The 17573-nt window shown below is 43.2% G+C and overlaps 1 protein-coding gene across 1 annotated transcript in view; it reads left to right on the plus strand.

Annotated features, from left to right (window-relative positions):
• The first annotated feature begins 7059 nt into the window (after nt 1-7059).
• The window catches only part of FREM2 (FRAS1 related extracellular matrix 2), a 134005-nt gene continuing 123491 nt past the window's right edge, over nt 7060-17573 (plus strand). Inside the window, exon 1 of the mRNA XM_065829327.2 lies at nt 7060-12366. Within this exon, the coding sequence (XP_065685399.2) occupies nt 7104-12366 (5263 nt within the window). The 5' untranslated portion in view covers nt 7060-7103. The remainder of the gene's footprint in view (nt 12367-17573) is intronic.

A 17573-nucleotide genomic window follows, 5' to 3' on the forward strand; every position in this document is an offset into this window, starting at 1 on the left:
ATAGCCAGAACACCGTCACTACCAAAGATACTAAACTGTAGTCAATAGAGATGAATGGGCTACTCCAAAAAGTTTCACCTCAGTCATCTTAAACATCTGTGCTAGAATGAAATGAATCTAAACTCCTACTTTATAAACTCATAGTTTCAATACGGAGATCAAATGTGGACTCATAAACAATTCTGTCATGAAAATTGGAATTTGATTCTCTCTCACTTTCTGTCCATTTGAGAACATTCCACCATCAGCTGGATAACCTTAACTCCAGCACCAACCAAGTGATCTCTGCTCTTTCAGCCATTAATGTTTTCCACAGGCTACACTAATAAAATGCTGATATTGCAAATGTCAAAATGCACACAAGGCACAGAAAAAAAAGCTTTACTGAGAAGCCATTATTCATCCTTTCTGAAAGTAGAAGAACAGAAAGAAAGAGGAAGGGAAATAAATCCCTGTTACAATTTTTATAATAGGTATGTGTTATCCAAACCAAACAAACAAAAACAAAAGACAAAACAAAACAAACAACAACAACAATGAAGTTCCATGTGTCCTAACAAGAAAATATGTGGTTGTATGGCATTTGTGGGACAGGAGGAGTTAAATAACCTAGGCTGGATTTGATCCCTTATCTACTAAGTAGTCTCCATTCTGGTTTTATTCTTTTTTCTTTTTTTTTTTTTTTTTCCCCAAAAAAACGGTGTCAAGGATGTTTCCTGACTTATTTCATTAATGAAATATATAAGCACTTGACTGTACTGGAATTTCAGTGACCTGTAAATAAAACATGGCAGTATAAATTAGAGTAGATAACCAGTATAGACACAGTTTAAAGTTTAAAAAAAGAAAACAAAAAATAAGAATTGTGATTTCAGATAAATGTATAAACATGGAAGATTTCACCATGTTGACCTCCACCAGCTATTAATTATTTATCTATAAGCAATAAATGTCTTACTAATAATTCCCTGTTGAAACATTATTTCAGTTATAATTTAGATAAATATAGTCTAACACAATACATACTCATACCAACACATTCCTATTCTGGATTGGATGTTAAGATGAACTTGTCGTTGTCATCAGTGACAGCATTTGGCCAGTTCCTGTCAAGAACAGTTCCAATCACTTACCAATTTCATCCTGGAGAAATAAAAGAAAGGACTCAAAAAGTCTAGGTCTTTAAATATTTTTTGAAATCAGCTATGTTGCTTGTAGTGTATTAATTGTAGCTTTCATTAGACATCAAAAAAGTGTCTGTGTGTCAGCATACATTTTAAAGTAACTTTATAAATTCCACAATCACAGTAAAAAAACTTCAAAGAGTCCAAACACAAGACATAAACCATAGGTAAGGAAGCTTGATAGAGCTACTTATTTATTCTAGTAAATTACCAAGTCTTTTCTAATTGTTAAGAGGAGATCAAGAAGTTGTATTTTGGCTTTGAAACAAAAAGAGTAAGAGTGATCAAAAGGCAGAGAAGAAAAAAAAGTCAAAGAAAATACATTGCTATTGATGACATCTAAAGTGAGAAGGAGCTTGAAGGTTGACTTGAAAAGTAGGTTTTCAAAGAGCCAAGGTTGACACAAAAATAGCACTAGAGACATGGAGAGTGGGCAGGATGCCAGTGTTAGGCAGGTGAAAACGATTACTGGGGCAGCAGCAGCAGGAACATAAGGTAGTAAGACAAAAGTCTAAGAAGAGCTTTAGAAACATGGAGGGTGATTTTGGACTGGACTTTGGAGTTAATGTTGGCTGGGTTATGTAGTTACATTTACTGTAGGTACATGAAATGTAGAAACCAGCATTACACTCATCCTAGAATAAACAGAAAACAACTTTGAAAACAGAATATAACAGTTTTACTAGTCAAGGAATGAAACCTTACCCTGACAGAAGCCAGTGAAGCTTCTTCACACTACAAGGAAAAGATTTACCTGAGACAAAGGGAAATCAAACTGTGGATGCAAGATTTAGTTATGTTGGACTTTTCAGGAACATCTCTGCCTTCAGGGCAACGGATATTTGGACTGAAACAGAAGTCATGAAAAAAGCAGAGAACAGTACAAGACAATGCTACATTTACAGAGTGTGATGGTAAAGAAGACATCTTGGGAAGAAGAGGATTCCAGAGTTAGCTACTGTGCCTCTTGAGATACTTGGCAGAAAAAGGATGACTGAAAGTTACAGTTCAGCAGTACACTTCCATATACTCAGGCAAAAAACTACGCCTTATAATTTAAAAATATCCATTTGCATAATAATTGGTCAACAGTTAGCTGAACATAAGCCATCAGTGTGCCCAGGTGGCCAAAAATGCCAACAGCATCCTGTGGTGCATCAGGAACAGTGTGGCCAGCAGGACTAACAAAGTGATTGTTCCACTGTACTTGGCACTGGTGAGGCTGCACCTTGAATCCTGTGTTCTGTTTTGGGCTCTTCATCATAAGAAAGACATTGAGGTGCTGGAGTGAATTCAGAGAAGGGCAATGAGGCTGGTGAGGGCCCGGGAGCACAAGTCTGATGAGGAGCAGCTGAGGGAACTGGGGTTGTTCAGCCTGGAGAAAAGGAGGCTGAGGGGAGACCTGATCACTGTCTCCAACTACCTGAAAGGAGGTTGTAGCACGGAGGGTGTTGGTCTCTTCTCCCAAGTAGCAAGTGAGCATCAGGGGAGGTTTAGATTGGGTATTAGGAAAAATTTCTTTGTGGGAAGGGTTCTGAAGCAGTTGAACAGGCTGCTCAAGGAAGTGGTGGAGTCACCATCCCTGGAGGTGTTTAAAAGATGTACAGATGAGTGACAAGGTTTAGTGCCAGATTTAGGTTATGGTTAGACTTCATGATCTTGAGGGTCTCTTCCAACCAAAACAATTCTATGATTTTGTGATTCTATGATTCATTAATGAAATTAGAGAAGAAAAAGCGAGTATGGAAGCAACAGAACAGTTGTTGGTTAAGTACAGCTACATACAGGAACTGAGACACTCTCACCTGGCTGATTCAATATTTTCAATTTTTACTTTGTTTCAGCAGGTTATTTATACAGGAGTGTTATTTGGTCTTCGCACACCAAATCACCTGTCATATTGTTAGTGAAGAAAATATTTTTTGTGCCACAGTAGGTACTTCACCTTGCATTTACATGGCCTTCAGGGTTGAATTGTAATAGCAAAATTACTTATACAACTGATAAGTATGTCCATATGCTCCCATGAATCTCATTTGCTGTTTCCATCCTCTCTCCGTGCTCTCCTTATTTCCTTGGCAAGACAGTTAATATATCTTGGCAGAAGATGGCACATCTTTTTGTACTTTTAAGTTATGAAATATTCATGCTATCTATTTGGAAAATGTTAAAAACCCCTAACATTTTTATGTTGTATTTAATCTCCTTTCCCAGCATTTAATCATCAAAATTGTTCCATTTTTACTAATTTATTAGAGGACCATCTCTGGAATTAATTTCATCATTAAGTACAAAACTCTTGCAAAAAGCAATGTAATAATAAAAATTGGGTTTTGTTACCATTAAGATGTTAAGATTATACTATATCAACAGAGGGCAGTCTTTGATAACTGTAAATTCATATGTAGACTTGGTGAACAGTAAACTTCTGTTTGCCTTACACAGGAACTGAGAGTTTTATAGGTTTCAATAAGGAATATAAATCTGTGATGCAACATCAAAATCAGAAGCCAGATGCTCTCAGAAAGGGTTCTATTTAAGAAAATAATAGATTTGCATTCATTTTTAAATAAATAAATGTCTTAAAATATAGATTTATCCTGCCGAACCTCACAGGTAATTTATTTCAGAAGATTCATCGCTAAATTTCCAAGAGCACACTTTCATTTATTAATATTCTGATAAATGACCAGGTCTTCTTTGTCTTTCTGTTTAGATTCAGAAATATAGTGTAGTAGTGTAGCAGAGCTGCAAGCTTTCACAAAGGGACACGTACACTCTTTTTTTTTTTTCCCCCAGTTACTTTATTCACCAAAAATGTGTTTTAAAAGACCAATGGACTTGCTATTGGCCCCAATTCTGATTTATTACATGGACTTCAGAGACAATTGGTAGGAAAACGCTTTGGATTTACAGCCAAGTCATGAGATCAGAATTTAGCCAAGATTAATTTTCTTCAAGTATGATTTGAGCACAAGTGTTGGCAGAAGCCAATCAGTCAGCAAGTCAAGGAAAATCCTTTCAAAATTCTTATCAACTTCATAACCTGGAGCACTTTTTACTTTATGTTGTGTTCTGAAAAGGAAAAAAAAAAAATCACATCTTGCACTTTGTACTTGGTCTGTGGCACAAGAGCTCATTGACTTGTTTGACAAGACAGCAACTGCTAAAAATTAAGAGGACTTCTCCTGTTTGTCCATGGAGATTTACTATTTGGTCATGGAGATAACAGATGTCAAAATATCTGACCCTATGACCACTGAAAATAAGAAATTCCTCTATGAGATATGGGTCAATCCCATCTCTTCACTGCTTTTCTCTTGAGGTTTTGGGTTTGTTTTTCAGTTAAGAAGCTAAATCTCTCACATATTTATTTGTTAGAATGCCTTTCTGCATTTACTTTCAACACAAGTATTGCAAAAGCTTTTCCCTCTTCTACCAAATTTATCTAACTCTCTTTACCAACTGAAAAGAGATGTCCCAGATGAGATCTCTTGATAAACATCACAACAAACATTGGCCTGACTTTAACAGAGAAGAGATTTCTCTGTTACAAACTTGGTTCAAAACACATCAACATTAAAGACAAAAACATTTTAAAGGTACATGTTTACCTGCTATCCCTAACAGTCTAACAATATTACAAACTGAAAAAAAAACAAGTGTGCTTTTTATTTCATACCTCATATTTTTCTTCTGTTATAACAACAAATAAAAAAGCTAGATGATATTTGTAAGAGGTTTATTACCCTTTTCCACTAAGTCTCTCTACAAACACATATATATGCACATACACACATGGTTTGAGTGGCAAACTCTGCAAAATGGAGTTAGTTTTGAAAACAAGGAAAATATTTCTCCCTTTAAGTGAATAAATGTGAAGATTTCTACTCAACATTGCTTCTGTAAAACTTGATTTTACTACAGGTTAAATTTGGAATCAGATACTATACATAGTTAAGCTATTTATGCCCATGTAGGCAGTTATGCCCTCAAATCACTCTGATGCTACCTCAGATCACTGTGCTGGGTCAGTAGTTTGTTTGTGGTTTGTTTGTTAAATATTTATTTGTTTTAAAACAGAACCCAGGACTTGACACTAGACAATTATATCTAGGCAATTCTGATCACTCAATCCTGAATATAATAATCTTTGACAAGAAGAGATACTAACACCATGTTTGTGAAACTATGGGAGATCCTTGGTCCTGGGATTCAACTTTTTCTATTGAATTACCTTCCTTTGAGATTCAGAAAAAATAAATGAATTTGTGGAAATCCAGGGTGAATGCCTCATAAGGGTAAAGAAATTGTATTAGTGTTGCTTATTAGATATCTAACTACTAGAATTACTATTTCCTGCAGCAGTATCAAAGTCCATAGTTCAGTATAGACCTGATAAACAAAATAACTTTCTGCAGTTTTCCACGGGTATGTCAATAATACAATATAAATGTACCTCACATACTACAGTAATCCAGTGTTGTACAACAGATGTCTGCTGATGTCCCCCTAAACCAAACCAAGCTGAATTATTTGTTGGAATGAATATTTATATGTAATATATTTATTTATATTTATATATATTCATATATATGTGGCTGACTGTGCCCACATCTGAAATCCCAAATTCTAGTTTTTCATACAGAAAACAAGATCACATGCCATAATGTTGCTCCACCTTTGAAAGATATCTTCAAAGATTATTTTAAAAGAAGGCATCACAAATTTACACTAAGTAATTTCCAAACAGCCTTAGGTCCTTTTTGAATCTGCTCCTCCTTAGTATTTTTCACTTTCTATTGTTAGAAACCTTTTTTAAAACAACAAAATCCAAATCAAAGCACACAAAACGACTGTGTATCACATTTCATTAACAAGAAAGAATTTTAGCAGCTGTGAGCGACGGTGAATAAAAAGCCAGCCTGCCATTAGGAATTTTAAAAGGCAAATAACTCCTGCTAGCTCAGGCTCTTATTAATACGTTTTATAAGTGCATACACAAGATGGCAGAAATACTGTGCAGCTTTTATTCACTCAGTGCTGTCGCTAGTCACCTCCGAGGAATGAAACTGGATATTAACGAACGTGTTTTGCCCGAGGATATTTATCCGTTTTCTTTCTGCACAAAGACAGGCGGTGCTGGCGGGCGGGTCTCCACACCACACCACCACCCCCCCGCCGCTCTGCCGGCAGCTCCGGGGCGCTTCTCCCGGCCTGACCCGCCCCGGTTTCTCTCGGGCACCTTTCTCCTCCCCGTCCCCCGGTAACCGGCTCCCGGGCAACCCCGTTCCTGCCGCCGAGGGAACGCGGGGGCGGCCGTTACCCGTGGTCATTGCCGCCCCGCGCTCACCTGTCGCCCCGTACCCTAAGGAGAAGGGAAACCCCGAGCCCTGCCCCGTGGTGACTCATGAGCAGCCCCTCTCTAATTCTGCACCAGGAAGCCAGGATTTAAGGCGAGAGCGGGGAGGCGCGGAGCGGTGGGGCGCTCCTGGTGCCTCCCGGGGCTGGCAGAGGTGTGCTCCTCCGCCGCGGGCAAGCAGCACCCCCCAACCGGGCTCCGGGAGGTCCGCGGCGCCTTTCCCGCGGTGGCTGCCAGTAAGGCGATCAGCACTAGCAGGGAGATCCGTTGTTCCCGCTTCCCCACCCGGTTCCCGCACGGCCAGGACCCGGCGCGCCACTTTCTTGGCCCCTTCCACAGAACAACCTGTTGAAGGGCCGGGGGAGGGAGGAGGAGGCTGTGCCCCCTCTACCTTGCAAGATTGGCAAACTGCTCTGTCCAATCGGGCCAGAGGGCTTCGCCCCCCGCGGGAATCTATTGGCCGCTCAGAGGCGCAGGGTGGGGCTTCGTAGCTCCTGGGGCTCCCCTCCAGAGCCGGGCGCGCGCTCCCCTCAGAGTGCAGTTTGTGTGTGGGGCGAATGTTTGCGGACGGGCCGCACCGGCGGCAGGAGCGCGGCCGCGACTCGGCCCTGCGGAGCGCAGACGCCGCTGCCGGCAGTTCCCGGCGCTTCGCTCCGCCGGCAAGGATGATGCAGGCTCTCCCCGCCGCGCCGCGGCGGCTGTTGGCCGGTTTGCTGCTGCTGGCCGGCTTCGTCTGTGTGGGGGCGTCGCAGCCACCGCCAGGCAGCGTCGCCGTCTCCTCATCGTGGACGCCGGAGGCGGCCTCTGTCGTGGTGGCCAACCGCGGGCTGCGGGTGCCCCTGGGCCGCTCCGCCTGGCTGGACCCCGCGCGGGACCTGGTGCTACAGGTGCAGCCGGGTGACCGGTGCCACCTCACCGTGCTGGACGAGGATCCTCTGTGGCAGCGCCCGGGCCACCTGAGTCCCAGGCGCTTCCCCTGCGACTTCGGGGCCCACGAGGTGCGGTACTGGCACCTGGGTGGCCGCAGCCCCGCGCGGGACCGCGTCCGCCTGCAGCTGCGCTACGACTCCCCAAGCCGCGCCCTGGTGCTGCCCCTGGTGCTGGAGGTGGAGGTGTTGTTCACCCAGCTGGAGATCGTCACCCGCAACCTGCCCCTTACCGTGGAACGCCTGCGAGGCACCAGTAACCCTCTGGACGCCCGCAGCCTGGAGTTCGCCTTCGAGCCGGGCCGGCAGCGCTGCCGGGTGGGCCTGCTGCCGCCGCTGGCCGGGCTGCCCCGCTACGGAGAGATCCTCAACTTTCCCCCGGCGGCGGCACCGGCGGCCGCGGGTGGGGAGGCGGCGGCGGGGGGCGGCCCGGTACCCGCCGTGATGTGGGACTGCGAGGAGTTCCTGCGCCTGGGGCTGCGCTACCGACACACAGCAGCCGGCGGCTCCCCCAACCGTGACCTGGTGCCGCTGGTGGCAGAGCTGTGGGAGGCGGCGGGAGGTGGGGCACTGCTGAAGCGCGAGTACTTCCAGGTGCTTGTGCGAATCCGGGCCGGGACTGAGAATGTGGCCCCCAAACCTAGCTTCCTGGCCATGCTCATGATGGAGGTGGACCAGTTTGTCCTCACCGCCCTCACACCTGATATGCTGGCAGCTGAGGATGCCGAGTCACCACCAGACCTGCTGCTCTTCAACATCACCTCTCCCTTTGGCCCTGGCCAGGGCTACATGGTCAGCACAGACGACCGGAGTTTACCTGTCTCCTCCTTCAGCCAGCAGGATGTGAGGGAGCTGCGCATTGCCTACCAGCCACCCACGGAGGACTCGGATCGGGAACGACTCTTTGAGCTCGAGCTGGAGGTGTTGGACCCAGAGGGTGCTGCCTCAGAGCCCTTCGCCTTTGTGATTGTGGTGAAACCCATGAACACCCTGGCACCTGTGGTGACCCGCAACACTGGCCTTGTGCTTTATGAGGGGCAGTCACGGCCTCTCTCAGGCCCTGGTCCCAGCCCCAACCTGGTGATCAGTGATGAGGATGACCTTGAGCAGGTGCGGGTGAGTGTGGTGGCAGGGCTGAGACATGGCTACCTCACTCTGCTGGAGGACACCCCAGTACCTGCTGCCCCTCGTAAACACTTCACAGTGGCTGAGCTGGCAGCTGGCCGGGTCATTTACCAGCATGATGGCAGCGAGTCTCCACTCAGTGACAACTTGGTGCTGCGGCTGGAAGATGGTGGCTCTCGCCACCATGTTGAATTTCTTTTCCCCATTACTCTGGTGCCCACTGATGACCAGCCACCCCTACTCAATGCTAACACAGGGCTGGCCATGGCTGAGGGTGAAACAGTGCCCATTACCACCCGTGCTCTTAGTGCCACTGACATTGACTCGCAGGATGCCATCCTGCTCTTCACAGTGGAGTCTGGCCCCACTGCTGGGCAGCTCCTCCTCCGTCAAGCACAGCCACCTCCTGGCTGGGAAGAGGAGGAAGAAGATGAGGGCTTTTCTTGGAGGAGGGTGCCGAGTTTAGCAGGGAGCTCCCTAATCTATGAAAAGCCAGTGAGAGAGTGGCTACAGCAGGACATTGTGGAAGGGCGTCTCTATTACCACCACTTTGGGCCTCACAGCCCAGGTCCTGGGGTTGTGTTGGACCAGTTTGTCTTTAGAGTCCAGGATGACAATGACCCACCCAACCGCTCTGGACCACAGACTTTTGTGATCCGGGTACATCCTGTTGACAGATTAGCCCCAGAGCTGCATAGTAGCAGTAGCCTGCACTTAATAGTTGCGGAACAGCAGGTGACCCCACTTCGGAGGAAGCACTTATGTTACGTAGATCAGGATTCAGGGGACCGTGAACTCCGCTACACAATAACCCAGCCGCCCACTGACACAGATCCTAACCACCCTCCAGATGTATATGGAGCCCGCCTTGGATCCCTTGTGCTTACTGAGGATCACTCTGTCGAAGTTACCCACTTCACCCAAGCCCAGATCAATCATCACAAGATATCGTACCGACCCCCACAGGAAGAGCTGGGGGTGGCTCCTCATTTAATTCAGTTTCAGTATCAAGTGCAAGATGCAGCTGGCAATACAGCCGAAGGGACTTTCACCATCTACCTGCAACCTGTGGATAACCAGCCTCCTGAAATCACTAATACTGGCTTCACTTTGCCTGAGGGAGGCAGCTATGTCCTTAGTCCAACTGAGCTGGATGCCAGTGACACAGACACTGAGCTTGCCCGTCTCAGATTTATCCTGACCCAGGCTCCTCGGTATGGCCAGTTGCGACTTTCTGGGTACAGTTTGATTCCAGGAGGTGTCTTTGGCCTGGAGGATATCAGACAAGGGAGGGTGGTGTATGTGCACAGTGGAGCTGAGACCAACAGTGATACCTGCAGGCTTGATGTGAGTGATGGGGTTCATTTTGTGCCCATCACACTGAAAATGAACGTGCACCCAGTTGATGATGAGGTTCCTACGCTACGGTTGCCCCCAGGCACTCTTGGTTCCTACCTGGATGTACTGGAGAATGGTGCTTCTGAAATCACTGCTAATGTCATTCAAGGCACGGATGAGGATACAGATGACTTAATGCTGACTTTCATTGTGGAGGGTCCTCCTCAGCATGGGAAGATCTTGGTCCAAGGGGTGCCTGCAGAGACATTTTCCCAGAGAGATTTGCTGGATGGTGCTGTGGTATATGCTCACACTGGTGGTGAAATAGGCCTTCTGCCCAAAGAAGATACCTTCAACCTTACCTTGTCTGACCTGTCTGAGAAGTGGAGTGTTAGAGGCAATGTTGTTCAAGGTGTTTCAGTCTTGGTGACCATTCTTCCTGTTGACAGTCAAGCCCCAGAGATTTTTATGGAGGAGCAGTTCATGGTAATGGAAGGTGACAAACGGGTCATTACTCCTGCTCATCTCAGGGCTAAAGATGTGGATACTCCTAATGATGATATACTCTGCACCATTGTTGCTCAGCCAACGTCTGGGTATGTAGAGAATATCTCTCCAGCTCCAGGATCTGAAAAATCCAGAGCAGGTATTGCTATAAGTGCTTTTACGCTGAAAGACCTCCGTCAAAGGCACATTTTTTATGTCCAAAGTATACACAAGGGTGTAGAACCCGTTGAAGACAGATTTGCTTTCCGCTGTTCCGATGGCATTAACTTTTCCCAACGGCACTTTTTCCCCATTGTCATTATGCCGATCAACGATGAAGAGCCTGAAATCTTTACGCGAGAGTTTGTTGTGATGGAAGGCATGAGCCTGGTTATTGATACCCCTATCCTCAACGCAGCTGATGCGGACATCCCTGCTGATGAGTTAACCTTCACAATCACCAGGCTTCCCAGGCATGGCCACATTGTGAACCAGCTGGTCAATGGAAGTGTTCTAGTGGAGAGCTTCATGTTGGATCAGATAACAGAGAGCTCCAACATACTCTATCAACACGATGACTCTGAGACAAAGGAGGACAGTTTTGAGGTGAAACTCACAGATGGTAAACATATTGTTAGGAAAACGGTATTCATCATGGTTATTCCTGTAGATGATGAGACACCCAGAATGGCCATCAACGATGGTTTGGAAATAGAAATAGGGGAAACTAGAACTATTCATAACAGAATATTGAAGGCTACTGACCTGGATTCTGAAGACAAAACCTTGACATATATTATAAGATATGGGCCAGGACAAGGCCTCTTGCAGAGAAAAAAGCCTTCAGGTGGAGTTGAGAATATCACTTTGGGGATGAACTTCACCCAAGATGAAGTGGATAGAAACTTAATTCGATATATGCATTTTGGCCAAGAAGGAGTTCGTGATCTTATCAAGTTTGATGTGACAGATGGAATAAATCCTCTCATTGACCGCTACTTTTATGTGACAATTGGTAGCATTGATATTGTCTTCCCAGACGTAATCAGCAAAGGAGTTTCTTTGAAGGAAGGAGGGAAGGTAACCCTTACTACTGATTTGCTTAGCACCAGTGACCTGAATAGTCCAGATGAGAACTTAGTTTTCACTATTACCAGAGCACCTGTTCGTGGCCATCTTGAATGCACAGATCAGCCTGGGGTACCCATCTCCACTTTTACTCAACTCCTATTAGCAGGCAATAAAGTCTATTACATTCACACTTCGGAAGATGAGGTGAAAATGGACAGCTTTGAGTTCGAGGTGACTGATGGCTATAACCCTGTATTTCGTACTTTCAGAATTTCTATCAGTGATGTGGACAATAAGAAGCCCATTGTCACAATCCATAGCCTGGTGGTGAGCGAAAATGAACACAAACTGATAACCCCATTTGAACTGACTGCAGAGGACAGAGATACACCTGATGCATTGCTGAAATTTATTATCACTCAAATACCAGTTCATGGTCAGATAATGTTCAATAATTCCAGGCCAGTCACCACCTTCACTAAACAAGATCTAAATGAAAATCTAATCAGCTACAAACATGATGGCACAGACTCAGTTGAGGACAGCTTCTCTTTCACTGTTACAGATGGCACTCATACTGATTTCTATGTCTTCCCCAACACTGTGTTTGAAACGAGGAAACCTCAAACTATGAAGATTCGAATAATGGCTGTGGACAACAGTGTACCTCAAGTTGTAATAAATAAGGGTGCTCAGACTCTCCGTATTTTGGCCACAGGTCACATTGGATTTCTAATTACCAACAAGGTGCTGAAAGTGGAAGACAGGGACAGCTCACATGTTAGTCTTAAGATCAGAATCACAGAGGGTCCGCACCATGGCTTCCTGATCCACCTGGGGAAAGGCAACCATAGCATCAGTCAGTTCACCCAAGGTATTACAATACTCTGTGCTTTCTTTAAATCACTGAAAACATTCTTTTTCATGCTAAACTCTATAGTAATTGATAGGAGAAACTTCACAACAATGAAATTATATATAATGGCTTTATTATTTTTTAGTTCTTTTTATTATTTATTGCATCTGTGACAGCTTTAAACAGGAGAAATGGTCTACTGGATAAACACTGAATAAGGAAATATCTTTGCTTTGCAGACCTTACCATCCAAATAACTAGTATTTGGACTTTCTATCAGTGATAGAAATTTAGATAAGAGAATTGGGCTGCACGTGGCTCCAGATCTTTAGAAACTGAGTGCCTTCTTTAAACAGTTTTATTTAGAAAAAGATATAGGAGTGGCCAAGCTATTATTAACTAATGGTCATACCATGGCTAGGGTATCAGTTGCTGTACAGTCTGAGCACAGTGAACTGTAAAAGCAAAATCATTTCCCAAACATGGGGAAGTAATATATTATGACTGCATTTGTTGCCTTAATTACACAAATCTTAACCACAAAGTGTTTGCGGTAAATGAAAAGGTAATGTAAATGCTTTAAAATTATGTCAGTGGTACTTACTTTTTACATGGAATTAATATACTAGGTGGTATAAATAGTATGAAAACCACATGTGCCTTATGTTCTGAAATAAAGCCTCAACGCAGGCTATGCGATAACTTTAATTGAAAGGAGTGCATTAGTTATTCTCCAGAGAATTTTCCATGTTACTTTGCAATGAGTTAATAGCTGGTTAATTAAAAATGGAATTAGGTTTCTTGGAGCACCCTGGATCTGGGGAGTGAGCAGACAGCACAACTGCATGGAGACTCAAAAGTAAAGGGGCACAAACAGGCTGGGCTGTGGAGGTGGCAAGGCTAGAGGGGAATGCTTGTAGTTTCACAGAGCCCATACTGGTATGTGTCCCATGTTACAGTCTTGGCTGTGGAGGTATTCTTGTCACATACACCAAATCTTGCAAACAGGCCTGATGAATTTTTGAATGGTTGGATTGCTCTAAGTTTTGCAGTGTTAGTCCAAAAAACAGGATGAAGGAGGACCAGACCATGTCTAAACTTTGGGAACCACCACATACAAGGTTAAATGTAAGGCTTCAGTAGAACTGTGAGTAGTATTAAAAGTATTGTGAGAATAAGTGAGAAAGAGAAGAGAATGTGGGTTAGCAAATAAACAGATTATCACTTTTTTAGTGTGTTTTCTTCTACATTGGAGAATGTAGAATTACTGAGTGGAGGTTCCTTGAAAACCGACCACCGCACAGCAAAGCACAGGGATACCTCATTTTTTCAAGGGAGGGGCAGTGAGCATAGATACCTATACCATTCTCTTTCATGCCACGTGGCCAGGTACACGTTTGTCAGATGACCAAAATGGAGTTGCTATCTGTCTTTCAGTTGGCAGTTCAAACACATGGCATGCTCACTGGTCTTCATGTGGGCTTTCTTCGTATCCTGAGGCTACCTGAGCTGGGTGAGAAGCATACAACCCTTGGGAAAAATTGGTTTTAAAGCTGGTGAGGATTCCCAGACAGCAATATAACTTCACAGGTTCCCTGACAGTACTGGCACAAACACTCTAATTTGTGTTGAGTTGAAGAGTGCTTCTAAGAAATACACATTTCTTTAATAATTTTATCCTTTAGCCTCTATAAGCAAATACCTCTGGAGAATCTGTGTTATATCTGTGGTATCTCTCTTCTCAGCTTACTAAATGTTTTTTTATAATGGTTTGTATTTTATGAAGCAAGCACATTAACATGTCTTATGAATGCAAGGCCAAGCACTTGGGGGAGAAGAGGTGTCTGGAAAGGCTGCATGAAAGGCTTCTGAAAGGCAGAAAGCACCAAGCTCGCACAGGGATAATACATCTGCTGAGGACAGGGAAGGAGAACTTGCTGGAGGTCAGAGAATAATGTCGGAGTTGAAGTTGTGTATGAAAGGGCATTGTCTTTTGCTTCCCTTTTTGCTCAGATGCCCTCTTACCTGTGTCTGCTTTGGGCATGGGAGAGGCTGTGAGTGGCAGGAAGATAAAAAGAGTTGGCTGAGTCTAGAAAGCTATGGTTTTGAGAAGTCATGTGAGACACAGAGGTCTTATGTGGACCAAGCTGCGTACTCAAAACTCGGTGTGTAGTTCACTGTTGTCCCTCACATTGTGACCTACTAACATTAATTTGCAAAGCACTGTCAAATCCAGAGTAGTGGATTTATGCATATTTCATGTTTATGCTATCCTAAGACAAATAATTATCTAATCTTCAAGGCAAGTGTAAAGAAGACTCTCTTTTGTCGTATCCTTCATTTATCTTAATATAAGTGCAGATTTTGCAACCAGCCATGAGTAATAGTTTTGACTTTGGAATGCTTCTTTATTGACTGTTGGACCTGCTATTATACACTTGCCTTTCGTGTTCTGATCTCCCCTCCTTTTAGAGGTCCTATCATGCCATGTGGGGTAACCTCTTACAAAATGCTGTATAGTTCCAGTTTCATTAACATGTGGGTGGGTCCTGATGGAGCTTGTAAAACATCATTACAGTCTTCCAGTTTATGTTGGAAGGAACTTCTGGAGGTCATTTGTTCCAACCCTACTCAAAACTGGGTCAGCTTTGATGTCAGATGGGTCTGTTCAGGGTCACATGCAGATGAGTTTTGAAAGCTGCTCAATAGTTTGTAAAGTCCGTCCTAATACTCTACCACCTCACTCTCCCATTCCTTGGATTTGGGTCTGTGGTTTTATGAGCAGGCAGCCTGATTGCTTTGGGTGAGGTAACACTGATGAAACAAGGTTCATTGTGTGAAAGCAGCTTGAGCAGTCTGGTTTTCCAGATCACCTGTAACTGCGAGGGAAAAGCAGCTGTTTAGCCAACAACTTTCTGCTTTATGCTTGGAGTTGCTCTTCAATATCTGCCCACAAAACTTTTTCAAGTGCTAGAAAGGAAATTAGCCTATCTTGCAAGGTGAGCTAAAAACCTCCAGACAAAATGCAGTTGTGTAGAATATACTATGTCCAGGAGATTTGTTGTGTATTTGTTCAGGAACAATCAGCGTGGGGCTTTCTAATACTTCTGACACAAGTACAGTAGGTAATCTTCTGCTAGTGAGGCTCACAGAGTTAACTGGAATTGCTTAACGGGAGTATTAAAGTGTGGAAGAATTAACTTCTTGATAAAAGGTCCCCAAATTCTGCTTTATGTTCTTTTCTATTTAATTGTTAAAACAATCCAAACAAAAGAGAGAGAGAGACAGGCAAGTGACAGTAACAAGTAAAATATTCTTAAAAGACATTAAGCAGTTCCTCAGTTTATTCAAGTACTGTCTGATACTTACTGTTACACCTGAAAGCAACACTTTAGATTAATTGTTATTTCTTTGTGCTTTACACCAAAGCTTAAAGAAAAACACTTGCTATATGGTAATTTCTAGTCTAGTGCTGTCCTAGGACAAAAATACATACAAAGAATATTGTTTATGCATAACTGTATTGCACTCATTTCTGCAAGTTTAGGGCTGGTGTTTGTTCATAGCAGATATTCATTAAGATTAGATGTTTAAAAGTGGTGAAAGTCTGTCAAGGATCTGCCAAGTCTTTCACATTTAAATAAGTTTAGTGGTATATAACAAGCACGTAGGTGATGTTTGGATAATGTTTTGAATGTACAAAGTGTGACAGGCTGCTGAGTGCTGATTTGATAGTCCGCAGTCCCATGTCAGTTTGTGAGTAAGGGCCAGGTCACATCCCACAGCGCTGCAGGTGTGCTGAGGAGTCAGGGAGAATGGGTAGCAATAGTGGAGGCCAAGGATCTGCCTTGTCAGTAATGCAGCTCGGCTGATGTCTCAGCACTCCATGTAGCCTCCTGAGGTCAAAGACATTTACATGGCTATTCCAGCCAAATACACTGCACTTTGCAAGCAGTGAATTGGTTCAGCATTCACCCCGATAATGATTTTCATCTTCTTCAGGCAAGTGTTTTCGCAGAGATGACTGAGTTATTTTGTGAAGTACATATATTACTATATGTAACCTTTAATAAGCACATCAGTTTTGCAGAATTCTAAATGCAAAATCAGTATCTTGATCTATTGGAGAGAATTATATTTATTTTTAATAGAAAATTCTGTTGGACAGACTTCAAAAATATGTTGGAGAATTCCGATATTATATTAATATTTAGCAGGCACTGTCATTATACAGTAATTATTTGTGCTTATAACTAGACAAATTTTAGTAAAGCTAGCATAACTTAATCAACCATGGAAGAAAAGTGTAGAATTGCTGAAGTAACTCTGAGCATGTTCTTAATGAACAGAAAAGAGGTCATTCCTTTGCAGTTCTTTTTGACAAAATTAAGACATTTGGATGACAAGTGACTTTTTTTTTAGATGAGGTGATCCTGATCCTGCAAATGTTAGCTCAAGTGCTTATCTGTATATGTTGGACCCATGGATTTTGATAAGGCCCACATGGGCAGAGCTGAGTACCTGTGTAATTGTTTGAAGGATGAAAGATTTATTTGCTCCACTGGCATGAAGGGGTATTTGTTTGTGACCTCTTTACAGCCCCATGAATTTTTGATCTTTATCTTTCAAACATTTATGGAAGAGATTCTTCAGTGCCATATATTTGCTGATAATGTTTTTAACTTGTTTGCCATAGAAGATATCTGGCTACTTTTGGAATTACAGGTTTTGGGGAGCTCTAACAAAAGTGCTTTTTGCTTCTTTTTACTAATGCGTATGCCCTAACATGGGAGGAGAACTTGAGTGATACTTGATCTTCACTTTAATGCTATTAATTTCAAACACTTTTTCATAGAAAAAGTATCAGATAAGGGTTTTTACCAACAGCAGTCTTTCAAATAAAGTGACAAAAAAGTTTTTTTGTGTTACATATTTCTCATCACTGCTCAAGGAGATCAGGAACACAATATTAATAAATATTTGTGTACCTTTTACATACTTTATTGCAATTGATGATTCAAAGTCGTGCGTTTAATTTTTTCTTACTGAAGTCCTGTCTGTATAATTTAATTGCATCTGTTCAGGTTCTTAAAACAGTCAATAACTGTAAGTGTTTGAGCAACATTCATGTTTATGACAGTTCATGTAGATTAAATGCCACCTTCTTTGAAATCATACTGTTAGGAAGGATGGTCTGGTGGAGAGGGCATTTTTGTGGGGGACTA

Source organism: Patagioenas fasciata, chromosome 1 (assembly GCF_037038585.1).
Source record: "Patagioenas fasciata isolate bPatFas1 chromosome 1, bPatFas1.hap1, whole genome shotgun sequence".
NCBI classification, from domain to species: domain Eukaryota; kingdom Metazoa; phylum Chordata; class Aves; order Columbiformes; family Columbidae; genus Patagioenas; species Patagioenas fasciata.